The following is a 15,546-nucleotide window of genomic DNA, read 5'->3' on the forward strand; positions in this document are numbered from 1 at the left end:
ACATACAACTATGGCTATTATGTAGCGGATGACATCTATCCAAAGTGGCAAACCTTTGTCAAGCCGTTGAAAAAGACGGAAGGTAAGAAAAATCTTGATTTTCACAATGCTCAGGCGGTGGCTAGAAAAGATGTGGAGAGAGCTTTTGGGATTTTGCAAGCCCAATTTGTTATTGTGAGAGGACCGACTAGATTTTGGGATCAAAAAATGTGTGGTACATCATGCACGCTTGTGTGATCACGCACAACATGATCATTGAGAATGAGCGTGGCCAAGATGTAGACTACTCTTAGTATGAGCTGTTGGGACATCCCGTGCGAGTGCGATGGAGGGCTGAAAGGGTGACCCGTTTTGTTGCCTCCTATCATGTCATTCGACGTCCCGCAACGCATGATAATCTTCAGAAGGATCTCATTGAGTGGTTGGCATGGAATGGACGATAAAGAGCATCATGATTTATGCATTCGATATTGTATTGTTCAACTATTTATTGTGTTTTATTGCACTATTTGTTATATTGAACGATAAACTGTTTGTTTGAGTTGTAATAACGAAATTGAACTATTTATTGTTGATTTATTTTGTTTGTGTTTGATTTTTTTTCTGTTTTGGAATGCATATTTGTTTGTGCGAGAGTCGCGCGCGCTGCATTTTTGCGCGCTGCTAAAGCTACGCGCGCTGCATTTTAGCGTGGCTGCTGGAGCCAGCGCTGCCCGCCGCGCTAAGCCAGGCGATGGACGCGCGGCAAAATAGTTTTTAGCGCGCGGCGCGATCGGCGGCTGTTGGAGATGCTCTTAGCGACGAAGCGAGGTGGGGTGGGAAGGAAGCTTTGTGTGGACGAGCGCGATTGGGCAGCACGAATCTCTCTCCCGATTGACCTGAACGCCTTGATGACATAGGGCTCGCCAAGCCGATTGGCCAGCCACAGATCTCTCCTAATTGGCTTTTGTACGCGAGAAACAGTTGTCAGTAAACAGCGCCCAGTGCCGTCCATGACGTGGACGTCGCGAGGGTTTGATAATGGAAGTCGTGAGAGGTCAGAGACGAAGAGCCCCTCGGGTCACGGCGAGCCGCGTATGCGCATGCACGGACAAGCTCGCCCCGCAACGTCCCGGTTTGCCCGCTCTCTGTTGATCGGGCTTTCTCCTATAAAAAAAACACCCATCGATAGCACATACACAGCGGCAACAAGGAACAGTTCAAGAGAAGATGGCTTCTTCTTCCTCGTCGGTGCTGCTGGTTGCGGCGGTGTTTGCCGCGGTCGTGTGCGGCGCGCACGGCATCGCCAAGGTTCCCCCGGGCCCCAACATCACGGCGTCGCCTGCGAGCTACGGCAACAAGTGGCTGAACGCCAAGACCACGTGGTACGGCAAGCCGACGGGCGCCGGGCCCAAGGACAACGGCGGCGCCTGCGGGTACAAGGAGGTGGACAAGGCCCCCTTCCACGGCATGACCTCCTGCGGCAACATCCCCATCTTCAAGGACGGCCGCGGCTGCGGGTCCTGCTTCGAGCTCAAGTGCACCAAGCCCGAGGCCTGCTCCGGCGAGCCCACCATGGTGACCATCACCGACAAGAACGAGGAGCCCATCGCCCCCTACCACTTCGACCTCTCCGGCCACGCCTTCGGCTCCATGGCAAAGAAGGGCGAGGAGCAGAAGCTGCGCGACGCCGGCGAGGTGGAGATCAAGTTCCGGCGCGTCAAGTGCAAGTACCCGGCGGGCACCAAGGTGAACTTCCACGTGGAGAAGTCCTCCAACGAAAACTACCTGGCACTGGTGATCAAGTTCCTCCAAGGCGACGGCGACGTGGTGGGCGTGGACATCAAGCAGAAGGGCGAGGACAAGTGGACTGAGCTCAACGAGTCGTGGGGAGCCGTGTGGAGGATCGACACCCCCCACAAGCTCATCGGCCCCTTCTCCGTCCGCTACACCACCGAGGGCGGCACCACGACCGTCGTCGACGACGTCATCCCCAAGGGCTGGAAGCCCGACACCTCCTACGAGGCCAAGGGCGGGTACTGAAGATGATGATGATGATGATGCGACTCCTTCCGGCGGCCAGGCCAGCTTAATTAATTAACTTCTTTTCGCTCGAAAAGAAGAATAAACCAGCCGCACATATATTATACATATGATGCGATGAGAGCATGAGTATATATACTTATTCATTCATTTACTATAGGGAAAGAGCGTGGACAACTAATAATTTCTTGTTTTGATGTATCTAAACTTGCTCATGATTGTAAACATGTTTTATTAATAGAAATTGGTATACACGCATTAATTATGTTTTCTTTTCTTTCAAAAATACCATGAAAGATGGTCACAACGGGCTCAAGCTAGCCCGTTATTTTTCTTCTTCTCAAAAACTGAATTGCCACACCTAAACAACAGGGCAGCACTATAGCTCACTTGGAGACCACTTAGTTAGGTCGCTGGATGGTCTCCATTTTCGCCAAGGGGAATGTATTAATATTGCAAAGATATCGATTACACCCAGACTCTGCAACACTGAAATGTTTTACAGACATTACAGATGCACACTACCCTACAACAAAAAAGAAGAAGAAGAAGAAAACAAAAGATCCCGCTACGGTGATCAAAACCATGTAGCTGCAAAGCAAACCACCGGGAACGCAGCACCCGGAGTGCAAATTCTCCAAAAGCGACGCTTCCAAGAAGGAAACAGTGCACAAGTGTTGTCGCCTCCCGATCATAGATCTCAGGTTTTCACCCTGAACAAAAGTCCGCGCTCTTAAAACAATGCTTTCGACAAGGCCGTTGCCAGGCACAACCACTTAAGGTCATACCTTGGATTTTCACCTTGAAAGATAAGACTATGTACTCCTCCTGTGTTGCCGCGTCCACTTGCTGATGCCGCTGCTACAAGTCAAGAAACACCAAGAAAAGTCCTCATCCCCTCGAGGACAGAGCCTGTCGTTGCGAGACCTCATAACTCAATTGCCATGACATTCTCGGACACTATCTTCATCATGGAAATCGAAACACCGACATGTCCCACGATGGCAACATATAGCGAAGCTTCGCGTCACTCCCTCCTGAAGCCGCATAGCCAGAAATATGGGTTAACATGACCGAATCCCGCCCGATCCAGCAATCTACAGGCATCAAGCGCCCAATAGAGATCGCCGGTGGAGCCTTCAGGAACCTGTCTGTGACGCCCAGATAATTAAGCTACAGTAATCCCACGTTAACAATGCCACGTCACCTCGGTTATTGTTGCTAATCTCGCATTAGTTCGAAAACATTTCAAATTCGAAATTTAAAATCAAGCAAACAATAAAAAATTTCAAATATTAAAACTAAAATGTTCAATAAATATTAGATAAATCAGAGGCTATGATAAAATTGTAAACAACATTATTTAAAGTTAATAAGTGACTTAAACAACCTCAAATGATGACTGAAAACATTATTTAATAACTTTTTTTATTTATACAAAATAAATATGAAATGATAATTACTCCAAACTAGTTTTTGGTGGTAGGATATATTATTCTATGATTTGTGGGCCAACTATCATGTTTTAAAAAACTCATTTGTTGCCCAAACAATTAGCTAAAAAAAATAAGAAAAAGTAGAACAAAACAAAAAAAAGAGGAAAGGAAACCCCCCATCCTGGCCTCGGCCCAGCAGGCTGCTGGGCGCCAGACCGGCCCACCCCGGTCCCCCTTAACCCCCCACTCCCCTTGACCTAGAGCGGTCCCCCCACTTCACCCACTTCCCCCCATGCCTCGCTCCTCCTCTCCCCACCTCGTCTGGATCGAGATCGGGAGCAATCGTGCCCCCGAACCCGTCGCCGCCGCCGCCACCCGGAGGACCACCTCGCCGGAGCTCCCCCCCGTTGGATCTGGATCGGCACCCAAGCCGATCCCCGGTGCCCGCGCTCGCCGCCGTTCGCCGTCACCATGCCGGACCCCGACGCCGGAACCTCCCCGCCGGCCTGTCTCCTCCTCATCGCCGACCTGCTTCCCCTCCGGCGCCGTCGTCCCCGCCGCCCTCCTCTTGCCCTGCTGCCCCGACCCCTCCTCCGCGCGGTGATGCCTCGGCCTCTCCTTCTCTTCCCCTGCTCCAGGCCGCGCCCTGGCCGCTCGCATGATGGCGCGTGCGCCCGCACCCCTCACCTCTGTCCGTGCCCGCGCTCCGTTGGAGCGCACCGAGACCCGCGCCCGCTAGCTCCTCGAGCTGCAGCTGTGCCGCCCGCGCGCTGCCTCTGCTACTGCACTACGGCCCGCCTCGCCGTGGCTCCCGCCCGGCCACTTCCCCGCAGCCATCTGCCGCGGTCACCGCGCCCCTCGTCGCGCCCCAGGTCCCTTGCACACGCTCCGCCCGCACCCCCTAGTAGTCGTGCCCATGCCCCGCTTCGACCCTCCGCACTCGCGCCCGCCGGCGCAGTGCTCTACTACTGCTGCTGCTGCTCTACCTCCCTGACCGCCCCGGCCCCGTGCTGCTGCTGTTTCTACTCCACTGTCGTCCCGCATCGTCCTCTGCAGCCTAGTTCACCCCACTCGCGCTGGACCCGCCTTGGCCGCGCCCGGCCTTTCCCCTGCTCCGCCCACACGCCGCCCGCGTCGGAGTTTGCTCCGCCGGCCGAGCGCCGTTGCCGCCGGCGCTCTCCTGTGCACACACGGCGCTCCTAACCAGCCTTTGTGCCGCTGACTAGTGGGCCCGAGGCCATTAGGTTAAATGTTAATGACTAATTACCACTAATGACACTGCTAATAGACACTGACTGGTGGACCCCATCTAGTTAATTAAACTAATAAATTTTATGTGAAAACTTGTACCTATGACACATGGGTCCCACTGGTCCCTTTGACCAGTCAAGCTGCTGACTGGGATAACCCAGTCAATGACATGCGCCCCCCCTGAGCCTTTGACTAGTCAACGGTCCTAGTTGACTGCTGACTAGGCAGTCAACTGGACCCCACCTGTTAGCCCCTGGTTGAAATAGCTGGGTACAATTATGTGTACCTGTAGCGATTTAACCATTTATTTCCGATTTAAATGAATTCCAGAATATGAATAAAACTTTGGGAAAATAATAATAATACTAAATAAAATAATAATTAACTTAATTAATTAATTCTGTATTAGTTTAACCCAATCATTTTAGTTAACTAATTAAGCGTAACTAATTAACCTAAACCCTGATTAACCTAAAACAGTGTATGACAGGTGGATCCCACCGGACCCACACGTCAGTTTTACCAGTCAACACCTATGTTGACTGCTGACGTCATGATGACGTCAGCATGCACTAATCTGGATAATGTTGAATTAAATTAATTAAATAAATTCTAAAAATGATTTAAAACTTTAGAAAATCATATAAAATAAACCGTAACTCAGATGAAAATACTTTCTACATGAAAGTTGCTTAGAACGACGAGACGAATTCGGATACGTAGCCCGTTCGTCCGCCACACATCCCTAACCTATCGAACTCGCAACTTTCCCCCTCCGGTTCATCTGTCCGAAAACACGAAACATCGGGAATCCTTTCTCGGATGTTTCCCCCTTTCCTTGTATCACCTAGTACTGCGTTAGGGCACACCTAGCACCGCGTATTGCTACGTTATGCCTTGTGTCGCTTTGATTGCTTTGTTATTTATTGTGTTCCCCCTCCGTTACTTCTTTCCGGTAGACCACGAGACTGCAGGGGACCCCCCCGTTCGACTACGGTGTTGACGACCCCTCTCTCTTGCCAGAGCAACCAGGCAAGCCCCCCTCCCTTGTTCACCAGATATCGCCTACTCTTCTCTATACTGCTTGCATTAGAGTATTGTAGCATGTTACTGCTTTCCGTTAATCCTATCCCGATGCATAACTTGTCCTTGCTACTAATGTTGTTACTTTTACCTGCAATCCTAATGCTTAGTATAGGATGCTAGTTTATCATCAGTGGCCCTACCTACTTGTCCGTCTGCCATGCTATACTATCGGGCCGTGATCACTCGGGAGGTGATCACGGGTATATACTATATACTTTATACATGATACATGTGGTGACTAAAGTCGGGTCGGCTCATGGAGCACCCGCGAGTGATTCACGGATTAGGGGCTGAAAGGACCTTTGTCCCAACGGCCCTCTGTGTGGATCTTTGTGGCGAAGCAACAGGGCAGGTTGAGACCACCTAGGAGAGAGGTGGGCCTGGCCCTGGTCGGCGTTCGCGGTTATTTCAAGATAACACGTTTAACGAGATCTTGGTATTTGATCTGAGTCTGGCCACTGGCCTATACGCACTAACCATCTACGCGGGGACAGTTATGGGCACTCGACGTCGTGGTATCAGCGGAAGCCTTCGTGACGTCAGCGACTGAGCGGCGCGTGCCGGGTTGGACCGCGTAACGCAACTTCCATTGTAATGGAGGTTGCTAGGTCTGCTCTCCGGCCGCCCTCGCAACATGAAGTTGTGCAATGGGCGATTGCTCAGATCCCTGCGCCATAGGATTTAGACCGGCGTGCTGACCTCTCTGTTGTGCCTAGGTAGGGCTGCGACGTGTTGATCTTCCGAGGCCGGGCATGACCCAGGAAAGTGTGTCTGGCCAAATAGGATCGAGCATGTTGGGTTATGTGGTGCACCCCTGCAGGGAAGTTAATCTATTCGAATAGCCGTGATCTTCGGTAATAGGACGACTTGGAGTTGTACCTTGACCTTATGACAACTAGAACCGGATACTTAATAAAACACACCCTTCCAAGTGCCAGATACAACCGGTGATCGCTCTCTCACAGGGCGACGAAGGGAGGATCATCGGTTAGGATTATGCTATGCGATGCTACTTGGTGAACTTACCATCTACTCTCTTCTCCTGCTGCAAGATGGAGGTTACCAGAAGCGTAGTCTTCGATAGGACTAGCTATCCCCCTCTTATTCCGGCATTCTGCAGTTCAGTCCACATATGATACCCTTATTCCATTTGATACCAATGCATACATATGTATTGTAGCTCCTTGCTTGCGAGTACTTTGGATGAGTACTCACGGTTGCTTTGCTCCCTCTTTTCCCCCTCTCTATACCCGATTGCTGCGACCAGGCGTTTGGAGCCCAGGAGCCAGACGCCACCGTCAATGACAACTACTACTACTCGGGAGGTGCCTACTACTATGTGCAGCCTGCTGACGACGACCAGGAGTAGTTTAGGAGGATCCCAGGCAGGAGGCCTGCGCCTCTTTCGATCTGTATCCCAGTTTATGCTAGCCTTCTTAAGGCAAAATTGTTTAACTTATGTTTGTACTCAGATATTGTTGCTTCTGCTGACTCGTCTATGATCGGGCTCTTGTATTCGAGCCCTCGAGGCCTCTGACTTGTAATATGATGCTTGTATGACTTATTTTATTTGTAGAGTTGTGTTGTGATATCTTCCCGTGAGTCCCTGATCTTGATCGTACACGTTTGCGTGTATGATTAGTGTACTGTCAAATCGGGGGCATCACAAGTTGGTATCAGAGCCGACTACCTGTAGGAATCCCCCTTTCCAACTCCTTGGCTGAAGTCGAGTCTAGTCATTGAAAAACTTTTACTAACATGGCTGTGTGGCTTACGGGCCCACGTCGCCATTGGGTGGTATTAGGATCTTTTACTCCTTGTTTATACTCTGGGACTCTGATCTCTCTTCTATTTGGGTTAAATGAATTTTGCTAAATTTAACATTAGGATCTCGTTATCACTTTCACTCGGAGAGCCCCTTATTACTGATGATCGTCTACTGCACGTGAAGACCCTGAAGATACTCTCTGCTGTTAACCCGAGAACTTGTGTTCATCGTGTTTGCAATTCCCCTTCCACCGTCAATCCTTATGGATAACTACTTGCAGTTGTTATTCTTGCATTCATCCCCAATTGGTCTTGTTATTACAAGATACCCGGAAATACTCGTCGTTGTTTCAATAATCCTTTGAGCTTACTGCCTTGTTGTTCTTTGTCACCTGAATACCCCTATGGATAATTCTCGCACTTATCGAGTATCCGCTCACCCCCCAGTTGTTCATGTGTTTCACAATGGTCTTCGAAATACTATTCGATCCTCCAAGAATCCTTAGTAGATTATTGCTCTGCAATACTTGTCTGCTTGCATTATGGATGCTTTCCATATGTCTAGCAATATTCGTTAGTATCCTTAGACACCGTAATTTTGATCCTATTGATTCAACATGAGTGCGAATGCATGCAATTATCAGTTGATCCTTTTAAATTATCTTTCTGGCTCAGACGTCATTTTTGAACATGAGGTTGTTCTCGACCAATCTGTTCGCCGTTAATTGTACTCTTAGGTCTATTGAACTTATCCACCCTTGATCAGAGCATCTGCTTCCGATCCTTCTATTTGGAAATCATAATTCCTTTGATATCTAAGCATCGAATCATTCAGGTGTTCTATAATCTGATGCCCTTGCACCCTTTCTTCAACTGGTTGTGTGCCGATGCTCACATCAGCTCCTCTATGGACCGTCAGATCCTTTATTGGATTATTATTCAACAATGTCTGTAACGCCCTCGGTGCGACTATATCACCTACGTTTTGAAGCACGACTTAGAGGCATAACCGCATTGAAAGCAATGTCGCAAGTGAGGTAATCTTCACAACAACCCATGTAAATAAATAAAGGGGAAAGGTGCATAGTTGGCTTACACTCGCCACGTCACACAAATACATAAATAAGCATTACAACATTCAAATACAATCAAGGCCCGACTATGGAACCAAAATAAAAGAAGACTACCCCAAAAGCGACAAGGTCCCCGATCGACCCCAACTGGGCTCCACTACTGATCAACTGGAAACGAAACAAGACTACGAACACGATCTTCATCGAGCTCCTCCTTGAGCTGGGTTGCGTCACCTACACGGTAATCGTCGGGACCTGAAACTGGTTTTGGAAGTATCTGTGAGCCACGGGAACTCAACAATCTCGCACCCTCGCGATCAAGACTATTTAAGCTTATAGGTAGGGAAAAGGTATGAGGTGGAGCTGCAGCAAGCGACTAGCATAATTGGTGGCTAACATTCGCAAATGAGAGCGAGAAGAGAAGGCAAAGCACGTTCGAGAAAATATGATCAAGAAGTGATCCAAATCTACCTACGTCAAGCATAACTCCAACACCATGTTCACTTCCCGGACACCGCCGAAAAGAGACCATCACGGTTACACACGCGGTTGATGTATTTTAATTAAGATCAACTTCAGGTTTTCTACAACCGGACATTAACAAATTCCCATCTACCCATAACCGCGGGCATGGCTTTCGAAAGTTCAAATCCCTGCAGGGGTGTCCCAACTTAGCCCACCACAAGCTCTCACGGTCAACGAAGGATATTCCTTCTAGCGGGAAGACCCGATCAGACTCGGAATCCCGGTTACAAGACATTTCGACAAGGTAAAACAAGACCAGCAAAGCCGCCCGATGTGCCGACAAATCCCGATAGGAGCTGCACATATCTCGTTCTCAGGGCACACCGGATGAACACTACGTACAACTAAAACCAACCCTCAAGTTTCCCCGAGGTGGCGCTGCAAGTGGCTCTGTTTTGGACCAACACTCAGAGGAGCACTGGCCCGGGGTTTAATAAAGATGACCCTTGAGTCTGCAGAACCCAAGGGAAAGAAAAAGGCTAGGTGGCAAATGGTAAAACCAATGTTGGGCCTTGCTGGAGGAGTTTTATTCAAGACGAACTGTCAAGGGGTTCCCATTATCACCCAACCGTGTAAGGAATACAAAATCAAGAAACATAACACCGGTATGACGGAAACTAGGGCGGCAAGAGTGGAACAAAACACCAGGCATAAGGCCGAGCCTTCCACCCTTTACCAAGTATATAGATGCATTAATTAAATAAGAGATATTGTGATATGCCAACAAAAATCATGTTCCAATAAGGAACGACATCTCCATGTTCCAACAAGGAACAAACTTCCTCTTCACCTGCAACTAACAACGCTATAAGAGGGGCTGAGCAAAGCGGTAACATAGCCAAACAACGGTTTGCTAAGACAAGGTGGGTTAGAGGCTGAACATGGCAATATGGGAGGCATGATGAGCAAGTGATAGGTATTGTAGCATAGGCATAGCAAAAGAGCGAGCATCTAGCAAGCAAAGATAGAAGTGATTTCGAGGGTATGGTCATCTTGCCTGAAATCCCGCAAGGAAGAAGAACGAGTCCATAAAGAAGACAAACAGACGTAGCCGAACGGATCCTCACAAACGCGACATTACCGGAACCAACCCGAAGAAGCAACACCGGAAAGAAGGACACAACATAGTAACCAACCAACACATGAACAAGGCATGATATGCGGGATGCGGTATGTGATGTGTCGTGGTTTTGTCACGGCATATGTCCTAGAGAAAGGACTTAGTCGTGGAGCCATCGCTTCGGGTTAGCTTGAAGGGGTTAAAGTGGACACAAGGACGCAAGAGAGTTTATACTAGTTCGGCCCCTTCGATGAAGGTAAAAGCCTACGTCTAGTTGTGATGGAATTAATTGGGTTTCGATGACTAGGGTGCAAACAAGCTTCGCCTATGTCTCGAGTTGTTGACTGTCCCCTGAACCGTCGCCGGGTCGTTCCCTTATATACACGGGTGACGCCCGCCGGTTCACAGATTCCCAATACCGGCTCATAGATGTGTCCGGTTTGGTCTCTACTTATTCCTAACTTACAATACAAGTTACATACCAACGCCGGTTTACGGCTACAGGCCTTGAACCGACCATGGGCCTTGAGCCCTCATCTGCCATCTTGGGCTTTAGCATAATTAACTACTGATGAAGTTAACCCGGCCCAGATAGGCCGGTTTACGCCTAGTAGTAATATCCCCAACATTAGGCCCCAGATTGATTTGAACAGGTTCATGTCAATCCTTAGCAAAAATCTTCACCTTCAACATCTTCTTGTAGTTCGTTGAACCGCTGTGATGTCATCTTCTCTGGTCGTTGTAAACCGGCGTGACGTCACCTGTTATAAAGAAACTTATCCATGATACCTTCTTTGTTTAATAGGTCTGCGACAATCGAGGCGACAGCTCCGTTTCCAGACCCACGGTTCCTTGATTTTCGTGCCTGACTCCTGTCCCTTGCCTTATAAATAGGACCGAAGGGTCATTTCCTTTTCTCCCCTTCGTGCCCTTCTTCTTCGTCTTCCCTGTGTCGTCCAGCTTCGGAGCTCCGCCGCCGTCGACGACCTCTGCTCCAACCTTGGCCGCTACATCACCCTGACTGTACCAGAGCATCGCGGCGACCTTCTGTTTCTTCCTCGGCTCCGGTGAGTTCTTCATCTTTTCCTCCGTAAATCTGTTCTAGGGTTTCCAAGTTCTTCAGAGTTCATCGTCTTCTTCGTATTCATATGATAGATCCTGGATGAACCTGTGAACCTTTGCTCTGTGTAGCGGTATTTCTTAGCATCCGCCTTTACTTATATGCCTCAAGACCATAGATCTATCTGTATCTCTGCCCATCGATTCGGCATTGTTCTTTTTTGAACTTTGAATATTTTCCTTCTTTTCTGAACTTGCTTCAGATCCGTCGCTCTAGAGAGATCTTGTGAAATCTGTTTCTGTACACTTATCTATCTGCAATCTCAACTGTTTCAATGCTTAGATCCGGCGGTTTAACTTTGTAGAAAAATTGCCAAACCGGTATATACCATTAGTCCCCTTGTTGAACCGCCAGATGCTGTTGCTTCATAAAACTCCGGTTTAGATAGAGCTGTCTCCGGTTTAACAGTGCCCATACCAACGTACCTTGATCAAATGCATTTTTGAACCGGGATCTTCTACCTTGTAGATTCCATCATGGCCAAGCAAGTATATGAGTGCAATTGGGTTCCTTCTCGCGTCACAAAGGATCAACTGGACGATTTAGTCCTGATTGGCGCTTTAGGCAGCAAAGATACCATCCATTGGAGGGCTCCTGGCAAAGAATGCCCTCCCACACCTCAAGAAGGAGAGGCTGTTGTTTTCGTAGATCACTTAGCCCGGGGCTTTAAGCCGCCCGGTTCTAAATTTTACCGGGATGTTCTAGCCGATTTCCAACTCCATCCGCAAGAAACTGGCCCCAACTCTGTTACAAATATGTGCCACTTCCAAGTGCTTTGTGAGGTGTTCTTTCAAGAGGAGCCCATAGTGGAATTGTTCAGAGACCTTTTCCATCTAAACCGTCGTACTGAGTTTACTGATGGCTCTAATACGGAGTTGGGTGGCATGACGATTCAGGAAAGGAAAGAGGTCACATACCCTCACGCCAAGCTGCACAGTCACCCCAAGGAGTGGAATCAGATATGGTTCTACTGCAAAGACACCTCCCCTGCTGGTGAGAATCCTTTGCCTGGCTTTCGTCCGGAGCGGCTGAGCAATACACACCCTTTTCCTCAAAGATTGACTGCCCAGGAGAGAAACAAATATGCTCCCCAGCTGTCAAAGCTCAGAGCCTTTATGGCCAACGGTTTAACAGGGGTTGATCTTGCTCGCTGTTGGATATCATGGAGCATACTGCCCCTTAGTCAGCGCTCCAGTTTGATGTGCGAGTATACTGACAGTGTTGATGACCCACTGCGACATTCAAAACTCCAGCTCTCCGATAAAGAAATCACAGAGGCTGTGCATAAGATACTGAATGAACCAGCCGCACATATATGACTTCTTTTCGCTCGAAAAGAAGAATAAACCAGCCGCACATATATCATACACTAGCAAATATGCCCGTGCGTTGCAACGGGGGACAAAAAATTATGGCTAAACAACTAAGTATGACTCAATATTCTAATATATGAGCGTACTCTATTTTAACAGAGTGGCTCACCATGTTGCCATTCTCATCCTAGCCGATGATGGTCGCGATGTCTACGTGATCACAATGCATTCGATGCGGTAAATCCCAAGGCTATGAGTTTGCCAGTGCATACCACACTTGTCATTATGTTGCGCAAGGAAACGTTTAAAACTTTAAAAACAAATCTCATTGACCACGAACTACTCCCAACGCCAAGACATATAAAGACTTTTGAAAAACTAATCAAATCCTAGACATAAAATACTTTTGAATCAGTGAACAGTTTTTCCAATCGACAAACATTTTTTTGAAATTTTTGATTTTCTCAAAATCATGAACATTAGTGTTTTTACAAAAAAAATGTACAAACCGGTTTCGAATTCATTAACAGTTTTTGAACCAATGAACATTTTATGAATCGATGAATGTTTTTAAAATTGGGAACAAATTTGAAAAACAAATGTTTATTTTTATTTTTGTGAACATTTTTTTGTGGGAATTTGTGAACATTTTCTAAATTGTCATGAACGTTTTTTTCAGATTCCCGAATATGAACATGATTTATTTCCCGACCATTTTTTCCAAATTGTGATTTATTTATAATTTTGCGAACAGTTTTACAAAACCACCAACATTTTTTGAATCTGCAAAATTTTTATGATTTTCAATTTTTTTGAATTCACATATATTTTATGATTTCTCAAAATTGTTTTTTGAAAAATCGCAACTTTTAGAATATTAGAATCCCGAATTAATTGAAATAAGAAAGAAAACAGAATGAGAAAAGAAAATACAAAAAAAAACAGAGCAGCGAAGCCCCGCACATGGGCTGGCCCATGAACGCATACATGCGTGAGAAAAGAAAGATGTAAATTGTGGAGGCTGGGGATCGAACCGTGGTCACATGGGCTGGCCCATGAACGCATACATGCGTGAGAAAAGAAAGATGTAAATTGTGGAGGCTGGGGATCAAACCGTGGTCTAGTCGCTAGAGGAGAGATCCGCCAACCAGTCTGCTGCTTATCGTTTTGTGACTTCTACTCATCGCGGCTCTATAAAATAACAAAGAAGGCGGCGACTTTTGGTCCGAAAAATTGAATCGTTTTCTCACTTACGGGTGGCATTGATGGGTAATATTTACCAATTTAGAGGATAATTTTAATGACGGACGACCAGAAGCAATAGCCGCTTTATTAGTAGGTAAAGATATGATGCGATGAGAGCATGAGTATACTTATTCATTCATTTACTATAGGGAAAGAGCATTTCTTGTTTTCATGTATCTAAACTTGCTCATGATTGTAAACATGTCTTATTAATAGAAATTGGCATGCACGCATTAATTATGTTTTTTTTTCTTTCAAAAATCCCATGAAAGCTGGTCACGACGGGCTCAAGCTAGCCTGTTATTTTTCTTCTCTTCTTCTCAAAAACTGAATTGCCACACCTAAACAACATGGAATCACTATAGCTCACTTGGAGACCTCTTAGTTAGGTCGCTGGATGGTCTCCATTTTTGCCAAATGGAATATATTAATATTGCAAAGATACCGATTGCACCCAATGACTCTGCAACAATGAAATGTTCAACAGACATCACGGATACACACAACACTACAACAAAGAAGAAGAAGAAAACAAAAGATCCCGCTACAGTGATCAAAACCATGTAGCTGCAAAACAAACCAATGGGAAGGCAGCATCCGGAGTCCAAATTCTCCAAAAACGACGCTTCCAAGAAGGAAATGGTGCACAATGTTGTTGCCTCCCGATCATAGATCTCATGTTTTCACCCTGAACAAAAGTCCGCGCTCTTAAAACAATGCTTTCAACAAGGCTGTTGCCAGGCACAACCACTTAAGGTTATACCTTGGATTTTAACCCTGAGTACTCCTCTTGTGTTGCCGCCTCCACTTGCCGATGCCGCTGCTACATGTGAAGAAACACCAAGAAAAGTCCTCATCCGCTCGAGGACAAAGTCTGTCGTTGCGAGACCTCATAACTCAATTGCCATGACATTCTCGGCCACTATCTTCATCATGGAAATCGAAACACCGACATGTCCCATGATGGCAACAGACAGCGAAGCTTTGCGTCACTCCCTCCTGAAGCCGAATAGCCATAAATATGGGTTCGCAGGACCGAATCCCGCCCGATCCAGCAATCTACAGGCATCAGACGCCTAATAGAGATCACCGGTGGAGCCTTCGGGAACTTGTCACCAGCCAGATCAATGAGGGCGGGTAACAAGCAGAACACCGTTTTGACGCGACGAGAACCCTATAACCACCACCTTTATTAGGAAAATCGACAGGCACCCACGCCATCACCCAGACCACGCGGAGATTAGGGGCTGAGTAGCACCGAGACCCCCAAACCAGGCGCCATGCCGCCCACGTGGCCACAGTGGTCGCCCAGGTCATTGAAGAAGCCCACGGCCGCCGCCCTGGTGTCTAACTTCGCCAGACGAGCTGCACCGTCCAAGGCCGCCACGAAACTCCAGCCGGAGATCCCGCCACGCGAGAAGGAGGAGGCCCCCGCCGCTGCCAGTCGTGCTCAGGGATGAGAGCCCGCCGCCACTATCAGCCATGCGGCCTTTGACCGGCGGCATCCTTCGGCGGCAGCAGGGGTCGGTCAGGGGTGGACGAGAGGAAGGCAGCGGCTCTAGGGTTCCCCTCCTGGGAGTTGGATTATGTCTATTGTGCAGCCCCATGTATCCCACAAGTTCTTTGAGCGCGAGCCCATATTTTTTCC

The 15,546-nt window shown here is 47.8% G+C and overlaps 1 protein-coding gene across 1 annotated transcript; it reads left to right on the forward strand.

Moving 5' to 3' along the window:
• Positions 1-1,194: 1,194 nt before the first annotated feature.
• On the forward strand, positions 1,195-2,255 carry LOC125506440 (pollen allergen Phl p 1-like). The gene has a single exon (XM_048671256.1). The coding sequence runs from the start codon at positions 1,210-1,212 to the stop codon at positions 2,020-2,022; it is 813 nt and encodes a 270-aa protein (XP_048527213.1). The 5' UTR covers positions 1,195-1,209; the 3' UTR covers positions 2,023-2,255.
• Positions 2,256-15,546: the final 13,291 nt, after the last annotated feature.

This window comes from Triticum urartu, chromosome 5, assembly GCF_003073215.2.
Source record: "Triticum urartu cultivar G1812 chromosome 5, Tu2.1, whole genome shotgun sequence".
In the NCBI taxonomy this organism is placed as follows: Eukaryota; Viridiplantae; Streptophyta; class Magnoliopsida; order Poales; family Poaceae; genus Triticum; species Triticum urartu.

Excerpts from the sequence above, each read along its gene's own strand:
- LOC125506440 (XM_048671256.1), top strand. The coding sequence starts at position 1,210 with ATGGCTTCTTCTTCCTCGTCGGTGCTGCTGGTTGCGGCGGTGTTTGCC.